Source organism: Centruroides vittatus, unplaced genomic scaffold (genome assembly GCF_030686945.1).
Source record: "Centruroides vittatus isolate TY-2023 unplaced genomic scaffold, ASM3068694v2 contig_643, whole genome shotgun sequence".
Classification (NCBI taxonomy): domain Eukaryota; kingdom Metazoa; phylum Arthropoda; class Arachnida; order Scorpiones; family Buthidae; genus Centruroides; species Centruroides vittatus.
In genome coordinates this window covers 114,779-141,763 of record NW_027122397.1, presented here as the reverse complement: position 1 = coordinate 141,763, position 26,985 = coordinate 114,779, and the positions used below count along the sequence as shown (strand labels likewise).

At 30.7% G+C, this 26,985-nt stretch overlaps 1 protein-coding gene and 1 long non-coding RNA gene across 2 annotated transcripts; both read right to left on the bottom strand.

Annotated features, from left to right (window-relative positions):
• Window positions 1–7,798: 7,798 nt before the first annotated feature.
• LOC136979796 (uncharacterized) lies at window positions 7,799–11,731 on the bottom strand. Its single transcript, XR_010881448.1, has 3 exons — window positions 11,650–11,731; window positions 11,249–11,577; window positions 7,799–7,945 (listed from the first exon to the last, which is right to left on the bottom strand). It is a non-coding gene; the product is annotated as an uncharacterized lncRNA (long non-coding RNA).
• A 12,704-nt stretch (window positions 11,732–24,435) lies between these two features.
• LOC136979801 (uncharacterized) lies at window positions 24,436–26,277 on the bottom strand. Its single transcript, XM_067275825.1, has one exon. It carries the CDS (start codon window positions 26,275–26,277, stop codon window positions 24,436–24,438), a length of 1,842 nt encoding a protein of 613 aa, XP_067131926.1.
• Window positions 26,278–26,985: the final 708 nt, after the last annotated feature.

Below are 26,985 nucleotides of genomic sequence, written 5' to 3'. Positions count from 1 at the left end.
TCTGAAGTTGCCAGATACCTTTACATCTCCCGCTTTGTAGATCCAACAGTGGATTGTTGTATAAACGTAACTTAGATATACGAACGACGTCTGACGGTTTTCCCTTTTTTCTTCATTCTATTTCATATTCCTTAACCTGTTAATCTACTTACAAATCAATTTTCTTTTCAAAAATAAACTGTTCTTCTATATCAAATTGATTTTTCTTTCTCTTTTTTTTGTTCATTTTCTCTTCATAATCCTGCAACCTTTCAATTTCTTTTAAGAGTTCATCTTTTAATCCTTTAATTTCTAATGCTCTGATTTTCTTTTCTTTTCTATTTTCTTCAAAATTTCTAACATACTATTTGTCTAATTTACTTTTCTTTTTGTTGATTTCTGGAATTTGTGAATTATCACGTAATTTTTTTTTCGTTTCCTTTAAAGTATTCGCTTGAACTTCAACATCTGAAAAAGATTTCATAATATGATGCTTCAAACTTTGTAAATGTAAACGCTAAAACTTTCCTTCCTCCTTTTCTTCTCTTTCTTATTATCACCAGCACGAACATTTTTCTCCAATAAGGTTTGTTGTTCTTTCCTAAGATATTCAACAATGGTTTCTTTATTAAAAAAATTTCGAATGCTTTTCTATTCTTTCCACCATTGCTGAAATTTTTTTAAATATGAGTTGAATAAATCTTGTCTTGTTTCATTTAATATTTCCATAAAGTGGTGTTTCACGTTCTGCAGTTCTTTTTTCCGAACACAACAATTTTCACTTAAAAATCGCGATACAAGCAGCTAAACTTTCCATTTAGACTTTAAACATCATTTAGACTACAACCACTAAGCAGTGAGCGACGAATATACTTGTTTAGGGCGAACGTGTGTCAGTGGTCAACGACGTATATATTCGCAAAAACATTCATATAAAATACCAGGAATAATTTGTGATGTCGGAGAATTTTCACGAGCAGTTGGATTTTTGAACTGTTTTGGAATATCGGCTGTACTATAGATTACAACCTATGGAATTTCGGGACTTTGAGTGTATATTTGAACTCAGGGGACCGAGTCGATTTCAACGGTACCCTACTTTCGGACCGGAGAGAAAAATAAGAATGTCATCATAGTTTTTAAGTTATCATACTTTTTTAATGCTATCGTGTAGATAGCATCATAGTTGCTAGTACCGCCATCTTGCGGTAAAGTCTGCAAACCATGACGTCAGACTACGGTCCGTAATGGAGAAGCCGCGAGAACGGCGTGTAGTACTAGCCGATCGCGAACGACAGCGAGCGTGTCGGCGGCTGAGAGGCCTAAGGCCACGAGGTCGAGGAGCGCGAGGGTGTGCGAAAAAGACTTAACTCCAACTGCAGATGATCAGGTGTGCTCGTGGATCAATATCTATCTCTGTTGAAGGTATACATGGCCGACTTGTCAGACTACCTGTTAAACACGCGATAGGCTTAGCGGAGAGAGCGATGTGACTTCCGATCGATTATCTCGCGATCGCCGAAAAAAGTATGATTTTTTAATTTTTGGCTCCGGTCTGAAAGTATGGTATCGTTCAACTCGTCTCGGTCTCTTCAGTTCAAGTATATAATCAAAGTTCCGAAATTCCATAGGTGGTAATGTATAGTATCCTCTGAATATCTTTTAGTTCTCGAGAAATTACAATAAAAAAGAGAAAATTAAAGTTAAAATGAAAATTTAGAGAGCTATCTATCAACATGAATCGAATTTAAACCTCCTGCCATCATCTAATTGGTTAAAAAACTTAATATCCCTAATTGGCTCAAGTCAGAAAAAAGTAGTTGTAACTTCTGTAAATCACGCTATCCGAGAGCTCCTCTCGGGATAGCGTGATTTACAGAAGTTACAACTACTTTTTTCTGACTTGCAACCTGACTTGCAATCTTCCGTTGCAACCTGAAAAAACGAAGGCCTACGTCATCAGTCTAATGGTCCTTGTCTGACCTACTTTTTGCCAAATCAACATTAAAGTAAAACATAGTAAGACATAGTAATTTACAGTAAAACGGTCTTCTCTAATTTTCATAGTAGTTTGTTAAGCTTGAATTTCAATTTAATAAGTATTATTTAGTTCGGAAACATTAAGAATACATCACTAAGCAGGAGAATTACATAAAACTTTATTTTTTAGTATAATACAATTTACAAATTCAAAAGTTCGTATATTGTAATATTACGAAAAACCTAGATCGAAACATACAAAGTCAACTAATTTACTTAAATTCTTTATACAACTGTCAATATGCTTGCCTTCATCAGTTTCTTCAAACAAAATTTGAAAGCTTCAATTAATCCTGTAAATATTTTAAGCGCCATTACTATTCGAATGATATATTATTATATGAAGCCTGAATTTTACACAATTTGTAACTGTGATTACAAATATAACTGAAAAATATTTTTGATATAAACACTAGGCCATAATAATATTAAAAAAAATTGTAAAAGTATAAATTTTTCTAACATTTTGTCTAACGAGTAATACATAATAATACTTTTTTATATTAGTCTTGCCATATTCTACTTTCTATATTCATATCCGTTTAGTTTTATCTAATTACACTTAAAATGTAAAAAAAATCTACCAACAAATTAATTTGCTAATAAATGGACTACTTGCTAATTGAACTATGTATTCTTCTTTGACGTTGTTTTACGTAATAGCTCTAAATTAGCAGACATTTGTAAATAACACGCTTATAAACACTAAAAAACACAAATGTTTGAAATTACAACTAGATAATTATATGCACAAATAAATTAGTAGTCCAATAATATATACTTTCACTTATATCCAAGCATTATATCCAAAGATCAGTTCTCGTTAATTGTCGAAAAAAAATTAGTTTCAACTTTTTTCCGTAAAGTAGCATATTCTGAAACGAGTTCTAAATTCACATTAAAGTTTACACCTTGTATCTATTAAAAACAACGCAAAATGTATTGATCGATGTAATAAAAATGTATCGCAGTGAACTTCGACCAGGAGACACAAACAACATAACCACTCTGTATGAAATCTGGCGCAAACTGATGCATATGGGATAATCTGCAAATGCTCCTGTCCAATGTCATCTAACCAAAAGTTAAATTATTCCAGAATAACCAAAAAAGTTTAAAAATTTCTTCTATGAAACCCGATGAATTTCATTAACACACAATAACTAAATCTGTTAAATAAAGTTTAGTAATTTCGGGTGTACTATAGATTACCACCTGTGGAATTTAAGGACTTTGATTATATAGTTGAACTCAGGTGACCGAGACAAGTTCAACGGTACCCTATTTCTGGACTGGAGACGAAAAATAAAAAAGTTATCATACTCTTTAAGTTACCATACGTTTTTAATGCTCTCATGAAGACGGCACCATAGTTGCTAGTACTGCTATCTTGCGGTAAAGTCTGCAAACCGTGACGTCGGACTACAATCATCTCCCGGAAGGTTAAACACGCGATACGAGAGCGGAGAGAGCGACGCGACTTCCGATCATCGCGCGATCGCCATTTCGGTTAATGTTACTTATGGCAGCGAACATGGCGGCCGTTCCCACTGTTTGTGCTCCCGAGTGATCTCCCGGAGGGGAGCCGCCGGCAGGCCGCCATGTGCTAAACGTCACTAGTTATTGATTCACGGTAGTTCTTGAACAAAGTAAAAACGGGGGAGAAATGTCTACTAAAGGCAATTTTAACGGCAAGCGACGCGACTCCCGATCGCGATAGCGAGGGCGACTTAGCGGAGAGAGCGACGTGACTCCCTATCATCGCGTAATCGCTGGAAAAAAGTAGGATAGCTTTATTACTTTTCGTCTCCGGTCCAAAAGTAGGGTATCATTGAACTCGTATCGGTCTCCTGAGTTCGAATATATACTCAAAGACCCGAAATTCCATAGGTGGTAATCTATAGTATCCCCGTAATTTACCATTAGAATTATGCAAATTAGATATAAAGAAAGATTACTGCTCAAAATCTCTTGCCAACCATATGGGATCGCAAACATCACATGATATTAAAAGTGCTGCTAAACACTAAAAATTTTATATAATTATTATATTAATTTAGTCAAATTTAAATAATATAAAATGTCTGGATCTGTTTAATAAAGATTAGTAATGTACTATCACAAATATGCAAATTAGATATGATAACGATCACTGTGGGAAATCTGTCTCCAAGTTGATAAATATAGAATGATCACGTGACCAAAACCTATCTCAAAGAAATATGAAGAAATATGTTTAAAATTTAATGTTTTTGTACAAATTTGTAAATTGTAACAAATTTCATGAAAGACAACAGAATAATTTTTAGCTTACATAAACTGTACAACAAATTTTTATTTCTTTGAAAAAAGTCGATATACACAAATAAATAAAAATAATTTAATAATGCTTTTATCCATTTTAAGATAATATTGTAATAATTAAGCTATTTAATTTGTGTTTGGCTTTTATTATTTAGAGTTTCCGAGTATTTTACTGTGAAATTCAATTTAGTAAACAGAAACAAAGATAAGGTAAAAACTTGAAATATCTGTAGAATTTATTTCGAGTGATTTCAATAAAAATGTTGCCTTTTCCATCCTAAACTCTTTAAAACTATACCGTCTTTTCCGATATAAAGCGTTTAAATGTATAATGTTTTATTTTATTTTATTTTGCATATTGAGTGTGCGCATTGTCTAAGTGTTGCATTACTTCATCCTATTAAAAAAACCAATTACCCAGTCCAATTGTTTTGTGCTTGGAAATCTTTATTCTGAAGATATACCAGACACTTTTTGTTTGCCTCTATTAAAAACGTTACTAACTCTATTTATTTTATTTTTACAAGTAACCATTTTGTTAGCTTTTATGAAACAGCCATATGTGAGTGAATCATTTTCAGAATAATATATTTAATAATTTTATTTATATCATGAAATAATAAACATGATAATTATTTTATCTAAAATGAAACTTGGTTCTTGGTGCAATTGTAATTGTAGCTGTAATAAGTTTATAAAAATACTGTGTATAATTTTTCACATATTGATATTTTCTTATTTTTTCTTAAAATAATTTAAATTATCTTCTTTTTAATAGTTTTTCAACAAGTAGAATCATAACAGATATACTATATCCACACAGCAATAACACTAATGCGCTGCTAACGTCTTCAATACTAAGTGAATGATATGTTTCTTCGTTGTTGTTTCTCTTTACAGGCACATCGTTTTCTTTTAGTTTTTCGTATAGGCCATTATCTACTAATCTTCCAATTCTAGATTAAAAAAATTAAAATTTAATTAAATTATATGCTATATTATTTATAATTTTCAAATAGAATATAATTGTAGATTGTTCCACCAAATGTTGAAGGGAAATTACGTAACTCGTTTCTAGATTTTCAACGTAAATAGTAATCGGTAAGCATTTTACGACATTGTACTAGGAATGAAGATAACAGTTACAATGCAACTTTATTTACATCTTTATTTAATGACTTCTGTGTAAGTATTTTGAATTCATTTTGACATTTTATTTTTATAAATTATTCACCAAATACGGAAATTATTGTTTGATGTATGATCTTGTGTTTTCTCATGTCAAACGTAGATTCATAAGCAACAGGTACTGTACATGTATTCCTTTGGCTGTTAACGTTATCGAGTCGTGTAAAAGTATGTGAAATTCTAATTTTTGAATTTCTTTTGTTTTCTTATAAATAAAAGTTTTCTTAAATTACTAAAATAAATAAAAACAATTTTTCTGTTTTTCTCTCAACAGAATATCACTATTTTCCAGAGATAAATATCCCATAATTTTTCCACATTGCTGCTGGACATGCATCACATAATATTAGTAGATATTAATAAATTGTCAAAAAAATAATAATTTAAAAAAGAAATATGTAAACTCGTGATCTCTACTCTACTTCGTAAATCTTTTAAATGCATAAAAATAATTAAAATATTAATTTTTAATTACTTACAAACAACAGTGTAAGAGGTACAAACATAAATAATGAAATATTAAACTTAAAAAGTTTACATTTAAATAATTAAAACATTTTAATCATACAAAAGTAACTACTTACCTTTTATTAAATTGTTTTTCAAATTTAAATTGTTTTTTCATAGGATATACTAATGTATAAGTTGAAAACGAGTCCTCTGAAATTACTAATCCTGCTTTCTCTTTAATCGGTAATGTATTTACAATACTGTCAGATATAATATATGCATGTTTATGTTGTAGAGTGTATTTAATTCTTTCGTTTATAGTGGAAAAACTTTTATCTGGATTATTTTTTATGTAATCACTTAAAACACGGACCATACCTTTGGGGGCATCCTATAATGAAAGAAAAAATCATAAGCATCTTTTATTAGCTTATAGAAATTTTTCTTCAAATAAAACGTCTTCAGTATCTTTCCTCCACATTGCTATATTGTTAGAATTTTCTTAAATACTTCTATTTGTTACCGACTTAATTTCACTTACGTATGTAAACGTTCAAACACAAAATGTAAAAGTAGAAATATATTGCAGAAATTTACCATCATGATATTCTGTAAAGCCGAATTTGATAGAGTTCCACAAGAGTATTCGTGATTTTTAATCGCGTTTGAAAGTTCTTCAATTGTTCTCGGTACTTTTTCATAAGCGGGAAAAGTCATGTAGGAAAAAAGGACACCACTGTATGCTGATATAAGTACGGTTGTCACCAGTAGCCAAATTCCAATAATGATTCTCGAAGAAGTGCTTTTATCTTGATCTATTTCAGTTCCTAGCAAAATGTAGCATCAAGAATTCCATATAAAAATAACAGAAAATGTATTAGATTCTAACATATTTATTAATCTTGTACAATTTATTTAATTTTTTCGTACAATTAGTATAAGAAGTAAATTTCATTAACTCGTTACTTGTGCTATTATATTTTTGTAGATATGGCAAATAATTTTTGTTTTCACACGGTGAGCTATTTTCTATTTCATCTGAAAATGTAATGTAATCTGAATAGTTTGCATTTTTATCATTTTGCACATATGTAGTTAAAACGACCTTTTTAAATTTTTAATAAATGTATATTAGTATTCTGTATTTGTTAAATTTGTGCAAAACAACTATAGTTGAAAAGTTCGCCATTTTCTTAAAACATAAGTTGTTTTTAAAGTTTGTATATGATAAAATATAGAAACGTGTATCAGCTTCTTTGTTACAATACCAACAATTGGTATAAACTTTGTACAGTCCTCTTCTACAGGAAAAAACGTTTTAAAAAAAATCAAAATTTTAAGTAGATTTTCTATTAAACTGTAATGATTTTGTTTTTTATTGAATCTCTGAAATATTAATTTTTATTTTTTGTTTTGTTATAAAAATAAGCATTCTTACATAATTTAAAATATTAATAGTCGTTAAATTATAATTTCTTACAAATTAAATTTCATATTCGTATCTAAACTTTAATATGTTACATTATCTCATATTTAAAATCATGTGATTTATAATTTTTACTTTTCCAGATCATTATTATTGAAATAACTGATAAATAAATTTTAAAATAGTGAAATGTTATATCATATTTTAATAATGTACACTATATATTTCATATTATATACCTAATTTACTAGTAGTACTTTTAACAAACCTGTTACGAATTATATTTAAAAAAATTAATAAATTAATAAAAATCTAAAACGTTACAGAATTTTATATCTATTTTCTTATTTATAATGTATTTTCATATAATAAAAGTTGTTTTTAAAATTAATGTATATATAATTGCTTGCCTTGATGGGTTAAACTTCGAATGAGAAACCAACAAATTTTTTTCATGGTCCACGAAGTCGTTTTATGGAGAAAATAAACGTTTCCTCTAACAATACAATACATCGCAATTGCAGTAACAAATGTAGAAGCAAAAACACAGATCCATACCTAGAAAATATATCACAAAAACAAATTAGTACGATTGAGTAAATATTTATTGTGACATCCTTACAATAGTGGCTACGATTTTTAATTCAATTTTTAATTTTTTAATTTAAAATTTATGTCTGCCACTTCAACTTAGTTTTGTTTTGCTCCAGTACAGCACATCATACTTTTCAGTCAGCTACGGAGTTGTGCTGGATATTTATCTAACTTTTTTCAGGGAAAGCGTGCTGAATTGAAACAACGTGATTTCCAGTTTGCACTGAAACTTCCTGTATACTTATTACAGGCCAGCTGAACCTGCGCTTTTTATGCCTTGCCTTGAGTTTCATGTGTCTAGTTTCCATCTCAAGATTCAAAACAGACTGGCAAACAGTCAGGCAAAGAGACTGAAACAGTGAAAATTTATAGGTTTACAATTTTTCTAAATCGCAGCCGAATCAACTGTTTTGGAATTATTATACTGACAATTTTATAGAAATATTTTTAACGCCATTAAATCGAAATATTAAAAATCCAGCAACTTGTCAAAATTTCCCGACTGTTTCAAGTTTTTATTTAACAAAAAGCCTTCTATATTATTAAGCAAATTAAATAAAATTGTGCTATCTGATATAAAATATTGTTATGAACACTATCTATATATTTAATAACTACAGAATAGAAAAATTTCAGTTTCCAATAAACCGTACTTATGTGTTTTATAAATAAATATAAAGGTTAAAAACGAATAAAATATTTATTCATTCGTACTCCTCTCTACGTATGACACAACACTTTGAGTGTAGTGTGGCATATAACGATTTTGACATATGACACATTTCAATAATGAGTAAAATTAAGTGACTAAATTACTCATGACATATTTAGTCGTTAGTCGTCAATCATATTTTCATTAATATTATTTTCTAAATTAAATTGTTTGTTAGTGAAATAATTTTTAATCATTTCTAATAATGAATAAACTGATGTCTAATAACCTCTCGGCAAATGATAATCCATGATTTACTTTACTGGTTTGCAAAGTTCAAATTGCTAGACTTAGTGAACAAACAAAATTGGTACATATATCTGTTTGTCCGTTTGTCTCTCCGCGAGTGTCTATCTGTCGGTTCGTTCTTACGTTCAAGTGAAGTACACAAAAGCGTCCGATGTGTTCACTATTGGCGACCGACCCGGTGCGCCAATAACATCCGATGAAGTTCTGTGTGTCCTGTTGGAAAACACCGTTGCTCAGGTCCGTCGGGAAGACACCTTGCGAGTATTCCTTGCTTGAAAAGTCCGCTTGGGTCCAAAACGATCGTAGAGACTTCTCCTCTCCAACCGTCTGAATGGCGTAACCTGGGCAAACTCCTGTCCGAATGGCGTAAAGAGACGAACTGCCCCAAATCACGTAACGAGACCAACTGTCCACCACCTGCGTCTCTCTCTCTTCTTTTTCCCACATTCCGAGCGTCCACTCCCCTCTTCCCGCCTCGACCTTTGCCCTACACACATGTCGGCAACGTGTCGGATGACCACCCGGTGTTTTCCCGTCCACATTTCGTCAGTCTCTCCCTCCACCGTCTTCTTGGAACGATGATCGTTACCAGCCCAAAAAGGGAAGGGCGGGAATCGTGTTTACACGATTCCACCTCGACAGTTCATATATCTGTCTCTTAGTTCGAAAACGGCTAACGGATAACAGTGGGAACGTATAGGTCTCCAATTTCAAAACTGCAGCCCAATAATTTCATCAATATAACCTACGTACAATTTACATACTACTATTATAGATAATTTCTATAAATTACAGTCAAACCATAAAGAAACCTGTATATAGCGGAAACCTCTCTACTATGAAAGAGTTGTTCAGTCCATTGGGGTTCTGTTATAAACAGCTTTGTCTCCATATTGAAAACCGGACAAATTAAGTCAAGAACAATCTGTTTTACAAAAATAGTATATCAATGACGTATATTAAACAGTGGTGTATTCCGAATTTAAAATAGTATAAGGTTGATTATAATGCAGTAAGTCGCTTAGGCATAAAAGAAATTGTTCTCGTTGCATAACGTGTAAAGGATAGAAATCGTAGAGTAAAAGAGTTATACTATAACAGTTGTGTTCCAAACGGAGTAGATATTCTCACTTGCATAAAATATTAATTGCATGAGGATTTGATACCCTTTACGGCTCGCAACAATAAACTCAACAAATAAAATTTGGGACAAATACTTCACTTTGTATTTAAGGAAATACTATTTTAAAATTTTTATTAAATAAATATTGTATTTAATAAAATACGTTAACTTATATTTTCCGAATATGTCACGAATATGTGTATACAGATTTAGCAATTAGAAAACTAAATTTTTTGAAGTAAAAACTTGCTATTATCATCGTTATATACAATTATATGTAGATAGGAAATGCATTTCGTATTGATTAGTCATGTTTGTCATGGCCAACATGACTAATCACTCATCAATCAAAATATACAAGCGTAATGACAGACCAATTAATTATTAGCACGACTAATATAGGGAACATTAGTCGTTAGTTATGATTTAATAGTCGACTATAAAGATCGAACATATTTATGCAATAATATTTTTCGCCACTTCATAACTATTTTGATTCATGAAGCATTAAAATGTAGACTGTAAAAAACTCGAAAGGTCAAATTTCACACTATTCCAATACTTTTTCTTGTGACGTATATACGAAAGAAATATAAAATTGTAAAAAGAAATATCATAAAGAGTGTAACGAATAAGAAAATGAGCAATTATTTATTGTAATAACATCAGAGTACTGCACTGCAATTTTTAAACATAATTTATCTTATTTAATTTAGAATATATGCTTTCCACCTTAACTTAGTACTCGTCGTGTCTTACTGTCGTGTCTTCCCTAGTACATCATACTTTTTCGTTTACAATAGATTCGTGCAGATCCTTTAACTCCTTTTAAGAAAAATTTTTGAATTCAAGTAATATGTCTTCTCGTACAAATAAATAATAGCTTAAATTGTAAATAACAGCAAATTGCTAATCAATATTGTAATATTTTTTTGAAATATTTGTATTATTAAAATATGTCTAACATTGGATGTTATCTTTCACTTTTTTCGACTCGTGGACAATAAGAAGACTTTTTAACAACACAAGGAAGGAGATAGTGAATGACGGATCCACATATCATTGAAATAATTAACCAAATGGAACATCTTCCTATAGACGAATTTTCGTTTATTTCGTAAAAAGATTTTTTTGAAAAAACGTAATATTATAAAAGTGAATAATATAACATAAATTTACTTACTTCAAATGAAAATGGCCTAATTATTGTCGTTAGTTTTGACACAAGTTTAGGTGTAGGAACAACAAATATAACTCTACTAGCACTCACAGGAGCTGTTAATTTTACTACTTGAAATCTATTGTACGTCGCATATATCGAGTTTACACCAAGATCAACTTCCTTATAAATATAAATAAAATACTGTAAACAATTATAATTAATTTCACAGATTCAATTGAACTGTTATTGTTATTTATACCTTTCGTTGTAATCTTCCAATCACACCATTCCACGTTCCGTTGTCTAATTTAATTCCAAATACTTTTTCAATAGGTTCAATAATTTCATATCTATGTAAAACATATTGTAAAAATTGTATATTATAATGCATTTTTGTGTATAAATAAAATAACTTTACTTACTGAACATTTTCCAAATTTTGAATGACTAAACTTAGAAATTGAAAATCGAATCCATCAAACACTACAGTGTTATTAATTTCCTTCACTTTTAATTTAGGAGAAAGCTAAATATATAATAAAAATAAAAATAAGATATATTTTGACTTAATATTTTTTAAGGTAAATTAAAAAATAAACTTACAGGTAGTGCGGTGATTTTTATTTTATTCACTCTTCTATTTTCTATGGATTGTTCTGCAACAATTAATATTAACTGAATGCGTAAATTATTATATATGTGTGTATAATTTCGTTTATTTAATAACTGATGTAAAAAACATAAAGCAAGGATTTGCGTAATTTTCAAGCAAAAACGTTAAAACTGTGATGGTGCCATCTGTTATAATGTTTTATTTCAAGTAAAAACATTGTTTTGTTACTTATAAACGTTTCAAGGTTTTCTCAGTTTTAAGATGTAATAATATTGAGAGTGGTTTCTTGATTAACCTTGATTTTTATATTCTCGGCTGTTATATATACATAACAAAAAATGATGATTAGAAAAACTTTATATTAATATTACAATTTATAAAAAATAAAATACAATAAATTGAATGGGAATCGCAACATTTGGTCGATCTGAAAAGGAGATTATAATAATATGCGAACCCACCCGACTAATTACTACTGTTTAGTGCTTTTTTCTATTCGCTCGATGGTGGATGCTTAATTTTTAGAAGAACTGAACGAAATTCTTAAAGAAAACAAAAAATCAGAACAATTAAAATTAACGATGAACTTGTAGCTTTGTACTGTACAGCCCGACAAATATTCCGATGACATCATTTCTTTAAAATAAAACGGTCTTTGTTATTTGTTTGCACATCTAGCTGTATTAACGCCGTTTTACAGGGTATCGAGTTATGTTTTAATGCTGTAGTATGCTAATTATTTTCAACATGTTAAAATTTTTTTAAAATAGTTTTTAATATTATTAATTGTTTACGCGAGGCTGCAATAAATATGTGGAGTTTAGTTGAATTAATTTCATTGGAAATTATGGTAAAATTTATTTGCAAAATCGGATTTTGTAAAACAAAATCTATTTTCTAAGAAGGTATAAAAGATATTTTTTCACGATATATACAAGTAACCGCGCCAAAAACAAAGGAACATTTTAATCTTACGATAATTATTAATAAACAGTAAAAATTCTACAACAAGATAAAAATTGTAAGATACGTTAATTAAAACAACATTGAATTAGATTAAATTAGTGTGTTTTCGTAATTCAGAAATGACTACTTGACAAGCACACGAGAAATCTTTTTATGTGAGAGAATACTTTTGATGCCTTCCTAAGTCCAATGACAAAGCATTTCAATGATGTTATCGTTGAGTATTCTACTTCATCATTCTCTCTGAGGTATAACTACTTAAACGTATCCTAACGGATGTTGTGTTTACGGTACATTGCAATAATGTATACAATAGAATTGATGTCACCCCACAATTCCTTACATACAATATGAAAAAACATTAACAATAAAAGCGAGTTTTAAAATGTTTAAATTATATTAAGGTTATTCTAATTAAATACTACAATTTGAGAAGCTTCGTAATAACGTATTGACATTGAAGATATTTCTCAGTACAAAACTATGCAGAATATAACGAATATTCCATGTTATTAAATAAAATAACACGTCACCTAACGAATAAAAGCAATACTTCTTTTACAAAAATTCAGAAAAGTAAAATTAATGCAATCAAATCTGCCATAACGTTTACCTTCTGTCAACAGCTATTTAGACAGTGATCGTGTTTCAAAATATAGTCAAACCTTAAAACAATTTGATTTAGGAAGAGAATTATGAACTCATAATTGCACCATTTGCTATTCAATAACTCTTTGGCCGAACAAGCTATTCGGCAAGAGCTGGCCCCATTAATGATTTTTTTATTACAGATATAAAAAGGCCCAACTCTCTAGACTTCCTACATTAAAGAAAGTGAACGCTTCAATCAATCGACGACAGGCCTACCTATTCAGAAGTTAGTGATGCAGAGATCGCATTGCGTCATTACACATCACAACACGAATCAAATAATTAAATTAAAAATTACTAGTTATTAATTTTAAAAAAATGTTATATTGTTTCTAGTAAAAACATTTTTAGTAATATTATGATTTTAATTAAGAACAAAAAGTAAAAACAATATCATAAATTGTAGTACCTGTAGACGGCCATCGAAACGATTAAGACATCAAGAAACAAATTTGGGGAATTATAGATAAAATCCCTCAAACAATCTAGTATTGCATTTAAGTGTTTTTAATAGTTTTCTGTTAAATTTAGAAACATATTCTTCCTTGATCAGTTGCTTTACGTGATTCTAAAGAGATCCATGCACACAGCATTAAACATGCGGCAGTGGTGTAGCGAGGGGGGGCAAGGGGGTGTATCATGCATCGGGCGTCACTCGCAGAGGGTCGCCCAAATGGTCTTCAAGACAAACTATATGTGTTTCTGGAGGGGGGAAGGTGCGCCCATAAAGTGTCGTGTCCCGGGCACCAGCTATGTTCGCTACGCCACTGACATGAGGTCATTTGTTATAAACAATCAGTGTTTTTGTTTTTACCAAAAAGTAGTAAATGATACATTTTACATTTTAAGAAAGAACCGGCCCAGCTGGAAGCATAGCCTGGTAGAAGGAAAGGGGGAGAGAGAGGAGAGATGAGGGGGAGAAAGAAGGGTGAAAGGAGGAAAGAAGGGAGAGAGGGATCACATGGGGTCCGACACGGGGACCATGTAATGAGGAACCAAAAAATATAGGTAAGTACCGAATATACAATGAATACAGTATTATTTAACAATAATATTCCCGACAAAATATTACTAAATTTCATAAAAATTTATGCGAAGGAAAATCCAATGTTGTACACAGACAGGACCCTGAAAAAGTATACAGAAAGATAGGGTCCTTAGATACTAAATGCTACAATGTTCAATTGAATAAGGACAGTATGGTGAGAATAATTCTTTGTGTTTTTAATGTAAAACTGTCAGAACCTCTAATGAAAGGTTGACACTTAATCGTTTTTTAACGTTGTGAATTTTTTACCTATTTTTTACCTGTTTGTGAAAGAAGTTTATTCTTCTAAAAACACCATTGTAACTGCTGCTTCTATGGTAGTGTGAAAGGATTAAAGATAGAGTCAAAAAATGTTATATTTTTTTGTAAATAGTCTAAACATTAAAATTGAATACTAAATGATAGTTAAATCGTTTACATTTGCTAGTCTACAAACGCTGTTTTGAGGCTAGAATTATTTGATTCCATAACGTGTAGTAATGTGCCAAAGAAAAATCACTCCTGGTGAGATTTTTTGTGAGAAATCCTTATTAATACCTGAACCTTAGTATTACGCATTTTCAGAATGAATTTTATTGATTGTTTTAAGTAATGCTTTTTTATCATTGTACATTATTATTTAATTATACTACGCGTTGTCTGCATGTAAATGACAATAGCAAGATCAAAAACAAAAGCAAAAAATGTAAAACCGTCAAAAGAGTACATTAATCTTGTTGAGCTGTTTTCAAAGTTCTGCCTTTGTTCTTGTTACCTTACAACAGGCTCTGTCAGATCATTAAAAAAAGTCTAGTGTAATAGGAATCAGCCTGTTGTGGGGGCTTGGGGACCGTGAAAAATTGGATTACGAGAATGTAGGGTTCCTGCCACCATGTGTGTTATCGAACTCACCTGGCGCACACATTGACATGTATTGTGCTGCCTTTGTAATTCATCACAAGACACATTAATGTGTCCTCTCAGAGATGCAGTCGCAACATTTTTTAAAATTTAATTTTTATCAAATAGGTTAAAATTGTTTAATTGTCATTTCGACAATTAGACAATTAATTAACAATTAGATACATACCCTGTATATTTTAAACAATACCATATACTATTATATATATTTGAAACGCTTATTAACAATTAAGTCAGCACTATCCAACTATTAATTAAGTCAATAATTCTATTATACTAATATATAATTACTACAATATATGAAATTATAGAAACCGACAATTGAAATTATTTACATATTTAATTAACAGCTTTTTTGTGTATAACATAAACAAAAACATTCGATCATAAATCAACTTACCATTATTAAGGATGCAATTAACATGCATTTTTATAAGCATTAAAATGCAGATAAATTTGACAGGCATTTAGAATTGTATTTTAAAAAAATACACAACGATAATTTTTGACTTCTAATTCGGTCAAACTTGTTAGAATTTACATGTCAGAGTTGTCTTAAAAACACGGAAAGAGACTGCAGCTCTTCCAACATGGAATATTTATAAATGGATAAAACATAAATCAATATACAGAAAATGTTTTCTGTCACGCAGTTTATTATAAACTGCGTAAATGCAAACCTTAAATATAATTTTATGTATTTCGCATAATGAAAACGAAGATAGATTTTTCACTTTCAATAATTGAAACAGATTCTTTTTGTCATAATTTTTTAACCAAACAATAGTAAAATCGAAAGCCAAGTCAAACAATGGGATTTATATTTAACGGTTTAAAAATAATTCCAATAAAATTCTCTTTCATTTTTTTTCATTTACAAAATCCAATAAATATAACCAATTGGGTTTAGAGAAAGCATATATAGAGTTTACAAACAGAAACCTTAATAAACATCTTAAAGAACTCAGGTATAATACAAAAAAGAGAAATATTTTATGGTTTTGTTTAATGGTGCAAAGCGAAGGATTAGTTGTTGAATTGGACGAAGCCAGCATTATAAAACGGGTACACTCACCAGCATTAGCGATAAATTTGGAAAAAAGTTGAAATTAATAGAAGTAACCTTATGGTCTCACTGTAAGGATGCAACGGTATTATTGCCAGTGTGAAAATATATGGCTGAAAGGAAGTTATTAGAGAATAGTGTATAATGTCCTTACGACAAAAACTGATGTTATGAATGTGAATTTTTCTTTTGTCTTAGTTTTTCTTTTTTATATATTTTATTAGTTTGCTATTGTAAATTTTATATGCATTACTGTAATATTCTTTGGATTCAAATAGCTCAATATTCAGAATAATTTTGTATTTTAAATGAGTTTTTAACTGTTTTATACAAAAAAAAAACAATTATTAATATTACATTGAGTTTTACAAGCTATTTTCTTAAAAATAGCTTGTAAAACAAGTTGAGAACGTTTGTTACATTTAATAAATAATTCTCAGTGACGTAAGATGTTGCTGTGCAGTTTAGAATTTTGACGTAAGTTTCTTTAAAAATTCTAAATAGTTTTTAGGATTTTTTACAAAATATTCTTGAATGGGAAAGAAGATTTTGCATCATTTCGACACTTGAATTTTTAGTAAATCAGGCGCAGATCACTTTTCGAATGTTGTTTGTTATTAAGTTTTAGTATAGATAATATTATAGACAGAATAATTTATTTGTTGATTTTTAAAAACTTTTCAATAAAATATTATAAATAAGAGTTTCTTTTTAAAATTGCGTCTAAAAGATATTAATTTTTTCACAGATTAATATTTGTAACTTGTGTTTTAGTTAAATACATCATTTTCGGAATGATTTATTATCGTTGAATAATATAAATTGTGAATTTTTAGTCCTCAAGAGATATTTTACTGAAAATCATGGAGGCAATATTCAAATTTTTATAAAATTACTCATTTGTTTAGAAAATAAATTATAATGGCATTTTTATTTTATTGTAATATTTTGTCTTTGCTTATTAATAAATATGAAATATATTCTATTTTAGGATATAATATTTTTTTCTTACAATAATTTTCCTTTTGAATCTTTTCGTTTCCATGTATCATTTATATATTAACATTATAAATTAGATTGGAATAAGTCAATAAATCGAAAAACTTTTATCTTAAAGCATTAATATTTATACTAAATAAATACATTAATATCTTTGTTTATCATAACCCTCAATTACCTTCAGAATCTTCCGTGTTTACGTCAATGTGATTTAAATACACTAAACATTGTTTATTGCTATTGTTGGCATGGAAACGAAGTATAATTTTAAATTACTTTTAGTTTATATTCGTGAGAGATATGTATCAAATTTATACAATCGAAATAAATCATTTCTTGTCAGAACAATTGACCGTTTGTTTTATTGTTCCAAAATTTAAAACGACATAAGAAAAAACTATTCTTTTTATAGTAACTATAGCAGCACTAATATTCGTTACAAATAAAGCTGTTAATTAAGAGACCAAAACTGTTTTTAAAGTAGAATCTTAATCAATATACAAACAGCATTTTCCACTTGTTCAAGTTTAGCATTAAATATTTACTTATGTTTTTTTATTTACTGTAACTCAATCTGAAACGACAAACACGCGTTATTTTATGCTTCACAGTTTTATAAACTCCCTGTAACACTAAATTACAACACTCGATGAATCAAAATACGTATTTGTTTTTATAACAAATTACAGCTTTGCAGTGTACAGAATCAGTTTTAAGTAAAGTATATTTTTTTACCTTTGTTTTCAATAAAGTTCAAAATAAACTCAACAATAAGTACACAATCAATATAATTACGTACCCATCTATTGTCGTTTTACAACGTAGAAGTATGGGAATCGCTTTAAATGTAAAATATTACACGAAATGATAGTTTACAATCGTTAACGAAAAATATAAACGCTTAGTAGTTACAAAAAACACTTTGAAATTCGATTTTCGTAAATTTTATATTTAAAAAATTCATTCAAACTGTAATTTAAATAAAAATAAATAAAAACATTTCACATAGCGAAAGCAAGTATTTGCACTTTATTTTTTTCTGATATTCTCTTGTTGTACATCAAATTGATTGTAAATCAATTAATAAACATAAATCAAATTTACAAATTTACAAATGTACCACACGATAGCTGCTGCGAAACTACTGTTATTCGGTCAATATTGTCTGACTATTGATGTTGCGAGTGCACGACTATAAAGAAAAATTCAGCAATAACTATTGTTTGCATTTTGCAGTTGAGAAATAAATGTATTATAATAATTACTGTTTATTTAAAATATATATAGTCATTTTTAATATTTTTTTCTCATTCAAAGAATTATAATAAATCAACATATTAACTTTCTTCTCTATATAGAGAAAATTTCCATCGATAAATACAGAACTATATAATATTGTAACATCATTTTCATAATGAAAGTTATAATTTTATAAATATATATTATACTGTAATTTAAAAGTAATTATGTAATTACTGTAGAGTAATCGATTCCATTTATAATATAGATTGAATTGTGAGTCGCGTGACTTTACTAACAGAAAATTATCGAAAATGAAATAATATTTATAAATTTTCATTTCTGGAACAAAAGGTGTGGTTGATTTGACAACAAGAGCAGGAAATATTGACGTATGGGATTTGGGATTGACGTGGAATTTAAGTCGTTTTAATTACTGTATTATAGTGCAGAATTCTTATTCCATTAACAAAATGAAATTATTTTAAAAAGTTGTCGACCTATAAATTCTTGCTGTTGTATGTCTGACCGTCCGTTGTTCAAGGTTCACACTTACACAATACTCGAATCGGGTACTGTATACGTGTGACATACGAGATTATGTCACACTTATACACTACACCAACCTTGTGAGCAAGGTGATGGTGATGGTGATTTGCAGTCGCCATCACTTTTACAACTTGTCGAAAAATATAATTCCAGTAACCTAAGATTGGATAAAGTAAAATTTACTATTTTATTTAGTTTTTAATTTATGTGAATTTACATACATCCATGTTCCACATTTCAGTTTATGGAATTGTAAGCATTTTTCACAGATGTATTGACATAAAATACGATTATATCAAAATAGCTAGAGAATCACATTGTATTTTGCAGAATCTACAGAATACAATGTCATTCGACAGTTATTTTGTTGTAGCTCATCAGTCGCCCTAACAATGCTAACCATTACTGCAAACTTTAAGAAATTTTTAACGAAAAACAAAGGAGTTATTAAATAATTTCTGTGCCCTTCAAACGTTTTTGCTGGTTTGTTCTGGAATCATTGAAGCCGATTGCTAATCTTGTAAACAGCTGTCTTACCACCCATGGCAAAAAAAATTAGGATTTAAAAAACATGCTTTGTTTATATTTATTGGTAACGCACATTGCTAAATGGGTAGTAATTAGATACAAATAAATATATATTAATTACTTTTTTAAATGCGTCTATACGTTTAAAATTTGAAACACTTAATCACGTTTTTTCCCTTGTATTTATATTTTTTGTGTAGTCTTTCGTTGTAGAGTCCAGTAGTAATCTGTTAAAATTGTCTTTTTTTTTTGCTTTTCATGATACCGCTTTTTCACTTGATAAAGAGTCTCATGAAACGTGTTTTCATGATGAAACAACTGCTAGTTTGGCGGGAAAACATCTAAATAGGGGATGCACTTTGAATGATATATTGCTGTCCAATGTCTGGTAAAGCATTATCAACTTCACTAAGATTACTTCAAAGAAATTAGCTCTGACATACCCCAAAGCATTCTTGCTGACGTTTTCTGATGCGCTCTGTGCTGTCCTATATACCGGATTAAGTTTTATCTCGTAACTAAAATCTTTCTAAAGCTGTCTTACTTGAAGACAAACAAAAATTTCCTCCTTTACAATATGACAAAACTTTTGCTTCAGGTGCACAAAGCGTTCTCTGTCTTTGACAATACCTTTCAGAAAGTTGTTCATTAAACCAAGCTTGATATGAAGGAGAAAAAAAGGAATTTAATTTTTTCCTTTAGAGCAGGAAAAGGAAATATTCTTTTGACTATGTACATTTCGGCGTTATCGACTTATTTTTTCAACCAGTTACTAGCACTTGTTATACAGTCCCATTTCCATAAAAACAGTAAAATTTATTCTATACTACGAATTTCAAATTGACACATTCATTTCACTTATGCTCAATGCATTTTATGCAGTGCAGTATTACTTTTACGGTGTCGTGCTGTACGTGTTTATGTCAACAGTATGCGCGACCGGAACAGACAGACGTTTTCGCCATTCTTCAGCAAAACGTGTTGAACGGTAAACTTTAATGAGTCATTAGACTCCATTTCCCAGGATTCTTCACCAGTTGAAATTCTTGAAACAGTCATACAATCAGGTAGTATTACATAAATATAACTACGATTACATTATCAATTACTGCATTTTGTCTGCTATTTTTCAATGTAAATACATGTAGGTTGACAAAAATTGTATTTTATATATGTTACAGTCAAAACCCGTTTTTAGTTAGAACGCGTTTTAACTAGTTGAAACTAGTTTATACTGGACGTCTATGTTAAAATACACATCTGTCACTAAAATTCTAATTGACAAGGTATGAATCCCCACTGAAATGTTTAAGACACAATAGAAACAATGCTATGCAGCTCAAATAATGTACATTAAGGTTGCATAATTTTTTCATCTCATACAGGCATTATGATCTTCTATTCCTTTTCATCTTTTCCAGACTCCTTTAGAAGTTATGTTTTATTGTATAGTTGCTCTAGTACAGAAGTTTCAAACTTATTTAAACAACGGGCTATTAATGCGACTGGAAAGTTTTACGCGAGCCACATCATATTTAAAATTAAATTTAGAATTTGAAGGGAGAATGCAGGAATATAGATATGGCAATAAAACACATGTTGTTCAGTAAATTAAACTTAACAACAAGGGCGTCGCCAGGGGGAGGGGCAGAGGGGCAGTTGCCCTCCCCTAGAAATTCGAAAAAGTTATTTAAATGCTAAGTTTTAATTAAAATAATCTTCTTAGGCTTCTTGTAAGTTAAAGAAAATGTTTTATTTGAGATATTTCTTTTCCGGTACATAGTAAATGATTAAAACTTTATGAATCGTTTCTATTTTACCTACATACAATTCATATCCTCTATCAATTTACATCATCTTGCCCCCCCTTACCCATTGGCTGGCGTCGTCCTTGCTTAACAATATATAATTGATATAGCATTGCTTTTATTTAAATATTTATTTTATTTAATGTAAACATTTATAAAATTAAAATTTATTGTTTTTAACGAAAACTTCCCAGCACCATCTTCCTCTTCCTAGTTTTACAATATCTGAATTTAAAGACTGAAAAATCTTCATTATGACATATAGATGTTTATTAGTGAATCTTGATCTGTAAGCCGTTTTATCTTATTTTGAAGCATCGTGGCAGTCTTCCTTTACAATTTTCAGTTGTGTTTTAGCTATCTTATTTTGTCATTTCCTCTTTGTAATAGGTTAAAAATACAAAGTTATGCAATTTAACCTGTAAGAGTTATATATTTTCGACACTGGAAAATGTAAATAACAATTCCACAATCTTTATACGTTATGTGTTTTTTCTAAAGTACTAGCATATTCTAGAGCAAGGGATTATTGGCTGTAATTGTCTCTTAATATGAACGATCTCTAACATTTAGTCTGAAAATGTGTATGTATATAGTGCAGTTCATTCATAACGTTAGCATTTACATGTAATATTTCTCCTCCTTTTTCTTGTATCAATTTGTCCATGTTTTACACCCGTCCCCTCTTCAGAGTCCAAAAAACTCAGTTTTCCTTTTCTCACTCTATGAGTGATAGTTGCAATAAGTATAAACGAAATATACAATGAATTGTGAAATAGATACGAAAAAACACACAAACTGTTTAAAATGTAAAATTTCAAATTTATATTTTACCCCTCTCTTTCACCTTGTCCCAGTTTGTCTGACTCGTCTTTATCTCCTTCATCCTTTTAGTGTGAACTTCATTTATAGACGTCTCTAATACTTATTTTACCATTAGAATTTTAACAAGTAAATTGAAAGATTCTAGAAAAAAACAGAATTTAAATATGTAAAGTTTATTATCGAAAATGTTTCAGAATACGAAAATATTTTTACACTTGTACTCTTGTGCAGTGTTGTTACAGCAGATAAATTAAATGTTAAGAAAACTATCAAACATAAAGTTATTTACTAATGCATAACCTGTAGGCAAACGATAAATAACAAACAGAGGTGATTCAAGTTTGTTTATTGAATAGCTATACAATTTCAAAATAAAATGTGCGATAAACGAACAAATGTTTCATCAAGATTAATTTAGAGATTACGTTTTTATCTTTTAAATCTACGATGACTTTGTTTCTATTTAAAGATTTTCTTCAGTCAACTTGGCAGTTGAATTCAAGTTTAAGGTGAGATATCAGTGAAATGTAGTTATTTACTTATAATCTTAAGTCTTAATTGTTTACTTTACTATTTAAGTTCAATTGTTTCATGAAAACATTCTGCTAGACGAAAATCGGAATTTCTGTTGGTGACTTCTTTTACATTCGAAAAGATTTTCTGATTCGGGTAAGTCAGTGTATTAATGCTTATCCATTATGAAATGAACAATTGCCTTTGTTTACAGATGGTAAATGCTTTATACTCAATTTTCTCCTCTGTGCTGCAAGTAACTGGAGTGATGAATAAAGAGAACTCTTGTAATTTAATTACCAGGTCCGATAATTTAACATCCAATAATAGTAAATCTGTGCTGTAATAGTTCTCAACTTTATACTAGTGTTAGAATATCTGAGAAAAAGAACAGAATTAAAAACAGATAATATGATTCACCAAATCTTTGAGTTAAACGAAAAGATGTATTTTTAAATATACCTTTTGAAAATATACAAAAAATTCTATTACAGTATTTATTAATTAACATTAAAATTTTATATCTGCTTGCGATAATAGCTTAGCTGATTATGAAGTATATTGATTACTTCAGTTACGTTATTTATAAATATTAATAATACTCTTAAAGTGATTATTTCAAATTAAGTGTACCTTTCCAGTATACATTAATAGCAGATTTATCTTTAAAGTAGTTTTATTTGTAGAAAACGATGAATTTTTTCAATGATATTAATGTGATTACAAAACAGTTCAAATGAATAATTGTGTTTTACTTCAAAAACACAACGGTTTGTTGCTTTGTCATGTATTAAATGTCACTTTGCATATTTAAACAGTAAAAGTTCATTTTTAAATTTAAAAATTCAAATGTATTACTTATATTTAATTTATGTGAGCATTAAAATAAACAGTCTAAAAATACAGTTTAATTTTTATATACTTTCATCAAATTAAGGGTTCAATGAATAAATTATGTTCTCACTTTTATAATAGAATTTAATATTTTTTATACTCAAATTATGGGACATTATGCAGATATAACGACTCGAAGTATCCTAAAGCATTGATTGATATTAAAACTTAAAAAGTGTCTTGTCTCATTTCTCATGTTATTCGCACTTCATAGTAACTTAATTGCCCAGTATAAACAATATAATTAATGTTATACACAGTGTAAATTTGATGAAATGTAGTTTATTGCAATAAACAAAATTTAACACCTTATCTTCACTGAGAAAGTTTAATTTTAAACAAACGTTTTCGGCCTATTCTATAAGCCATCATCAGGCTAAAAAATCGAATAGTATCGTTCCATAAGAACGAATACAAATATTTAAACTTTAAATTAACAACGGATTAATACAAATATTAAATTTAAAATTAACAACGGATTAAAAGATGATACATAACAAACTAATATCGTATAGAATTAAAAACAAAATAAAAAACAAAATAAAAATCAAAAATAAACTCAGAAAAACTTCTAAACACAAGCATAGAACCATAAAATAAACATGTAAGTTAAGAGTTCCTTGCAGAGTTTTTAACCATATACTTCCAGGCCGATGGAAGTATATGGCCGAGGCCCTCAGCGTCCCTCGCATTTATACACGCCCCTTCCAGCTTGCTCTTGTAAATCTCTATTTTCTCAGCGGTCCTCGCCAACGTTGGGGAGCTCACGGGTTTTATAATGTCCGCTTCATCCCATTTAACTATCGAGCTTTCGGTCTGAGCCATTTGGGATAGTACCGTGGCGTTGGAGCTTTTTCTGATGTTATACTTGTGCTCCTTGAGTCTTACACTCAAACTCCTTGTCGTAACGCCGATATAATCTTTCTTAATTCCCAGCTGTGCGTTTTCGTATGGTATCCTATACACACCCGCTTTTTCTTCCTTCCTAATGCTATCCTTGTCATTCCTTAAAATCATATAAAGGTTCGGGGCTCTTTTCAGAATTATTGATGTCTCATTGCGGTTCGCAATTTCTTTCATAATGCTTTTGGCATATCTGTTATAAGTGAATTTAGTGATCTTAGCGGGACGTTGTTTAGAGCCTCTTGCTACGTTCTTCTCGTACCTTTTAACCATTCCTGTTATTGCGCTTTTCCTGTATCCTAAGGTTTCGGCTACCAGTAGAATTCTGTTAATTTCCTTTGCTCTGTCCATAACGTTATCACAATATAGAAAGGCCCTTCGGATTAGAGCCCGGAATGCCGCCATCTTATAATGATACGGATCATTTGATTGCAAAGGGATATAAAGCGGACTGTGCGTTGGTTTAACGTAAACACTGGTAGATAAATGCCCGTTCTTAAACTGGATGTTGATGTCTAAAAAATGAATTGTTACGGAACTTTTCTGTTCTAATTTCAGTTTTAGGCCGTCGTTATTACGATTGATGCCTTCAATGAACTCATTAATCTTACGGTTATTCTTCCATAATATAAAGATGTCGTCTACATATCTTTTAAAATATACTATATCCTTACGGAAGTCAAACAAAACACTTTTCTCCAGCTTTCTCACAACCAACTCACATAGAATTCCTGAGATCGGACTTCCCATTGGAACCCCTCTTTTCTGTCTATATGCTTGTCCATCATAGCAAAGGTGATCCGAGACCACCAATTTTGTTAGCTGCTCAAAAGAATCTACGCCTCTACTATTCAGATAATACCGATAGAGATCCTCCATTCTAGCCGCGAATTGGGGCCACGTTTCTTTGCTTCCCTTTTCAGCGGAAGTGAACTCTTTGAGGTACTCAGCGGCAGACAGTCTCAGCTCGTCTAGTAGGAATTGTTTTAAGGTTTGGTAATCCCTGATCTCGTCTGCCGTAAGCCTATTTAACGCCGTTTTACATTTCTCCGATAGCACCGTTAAAACTAGCTGCCCCCGAAGTTCTTCCGGCACATCGTACGTTTGTAACACTACCTCTACAGCCCGAAACCACGATGGTACTTCCGCCTCCTTGTCTGGCATTTTAGGTAAAGCCCATCTGAGTTTTCTGGCTAGGCTATCTAAGTTACCTCCCAGCTCAGAGCTATTACTAGTCCTAGAATCACTTCGTAGACGATCTCTCTCTAACTCTATTTCGGCTAGTCTAATTTGCGTTTCCATTTCTTTTTCTTTGTTTCTAGAGTCTATTTCGGCTAGTCTGATCTGTAAGCGTAATTTCTCTAACTCGTCAGACTCGTGCCCCTCTATTTCATTCCGGTTGTCCATAACCTCGACCTCGGAATCCAAAATTTCCTTTTCCGGCTCCGTATCCATTTCCTGGGATTGACTAAGATCAGCCCGACCTCCCTGATCCTCAGAACATGGCATACCCCTTTTTGACCCTTGAGTCCTTCCGCGTCCCGGCATTCTGAATACAAATAATCAAGAACAACTTACCAATGTTGGGTTCTGTTCCGCCTTGATTTCCGGCTACTCTTCCTTCCGTAAGTATCCAAATCTCGAATGTGGGCTCAGTACTTTCCTGTCGTCTTGCGAGAATCTCCTGAAGATTTGCAAGAATATCCTGTCGAAGACTGCGCCAGTGAAGATCCTTTTACTCGTCTCGTGATCTTTACAAATGTTCCGTTAGAAGGTCCGTCGGAAAGTCACACCTCCACACTCAATGATTAGTTATATACAGTTTATTTACAAATATTTACAAAGATATACACTATGCAATAGCATTACGTACACTACAGTATCGAAGCTGTGATGCACCACGTCGACTTAGCTGGCCTGGGAACACGAGTCACTCTTCCGGAGATGGCTTAACTTCGTGGCCGTCTGTCTCTACAACAACCTTTCTCCAGAGGACTTTCTAAGAGGAGAACACTCTCTCTATCCTCCTCAAAGGTCTGCCTGTTGTTAGAGACCGCCACGTACCAGGTCCCTCGCCCTTTCTCCTCGCTTTTTTGCCACCCTTCCAATTTAAGGGATTCTGGCACTGCCTCCTGCGACCAATCACTTCCTTTCCCTTCTTAGAGCCTTCCAAGACGTCCGGCCTATCTCCCGCCGACGTAGCTCACATTTACGTCCGTGCTTTATTTATATTTATTTTCTCAAGCTGGCCGGCAC

Excerpts from the sequence above, each read along its gene's own strand:
- LOC136979801 (XM_067275825.1), bottom strand. The coding sequence starts at position 26,277 with ATGCCGGGACGCGGAAGGACTCAAGGGTCAAAAAGGGGTATGCCATGT.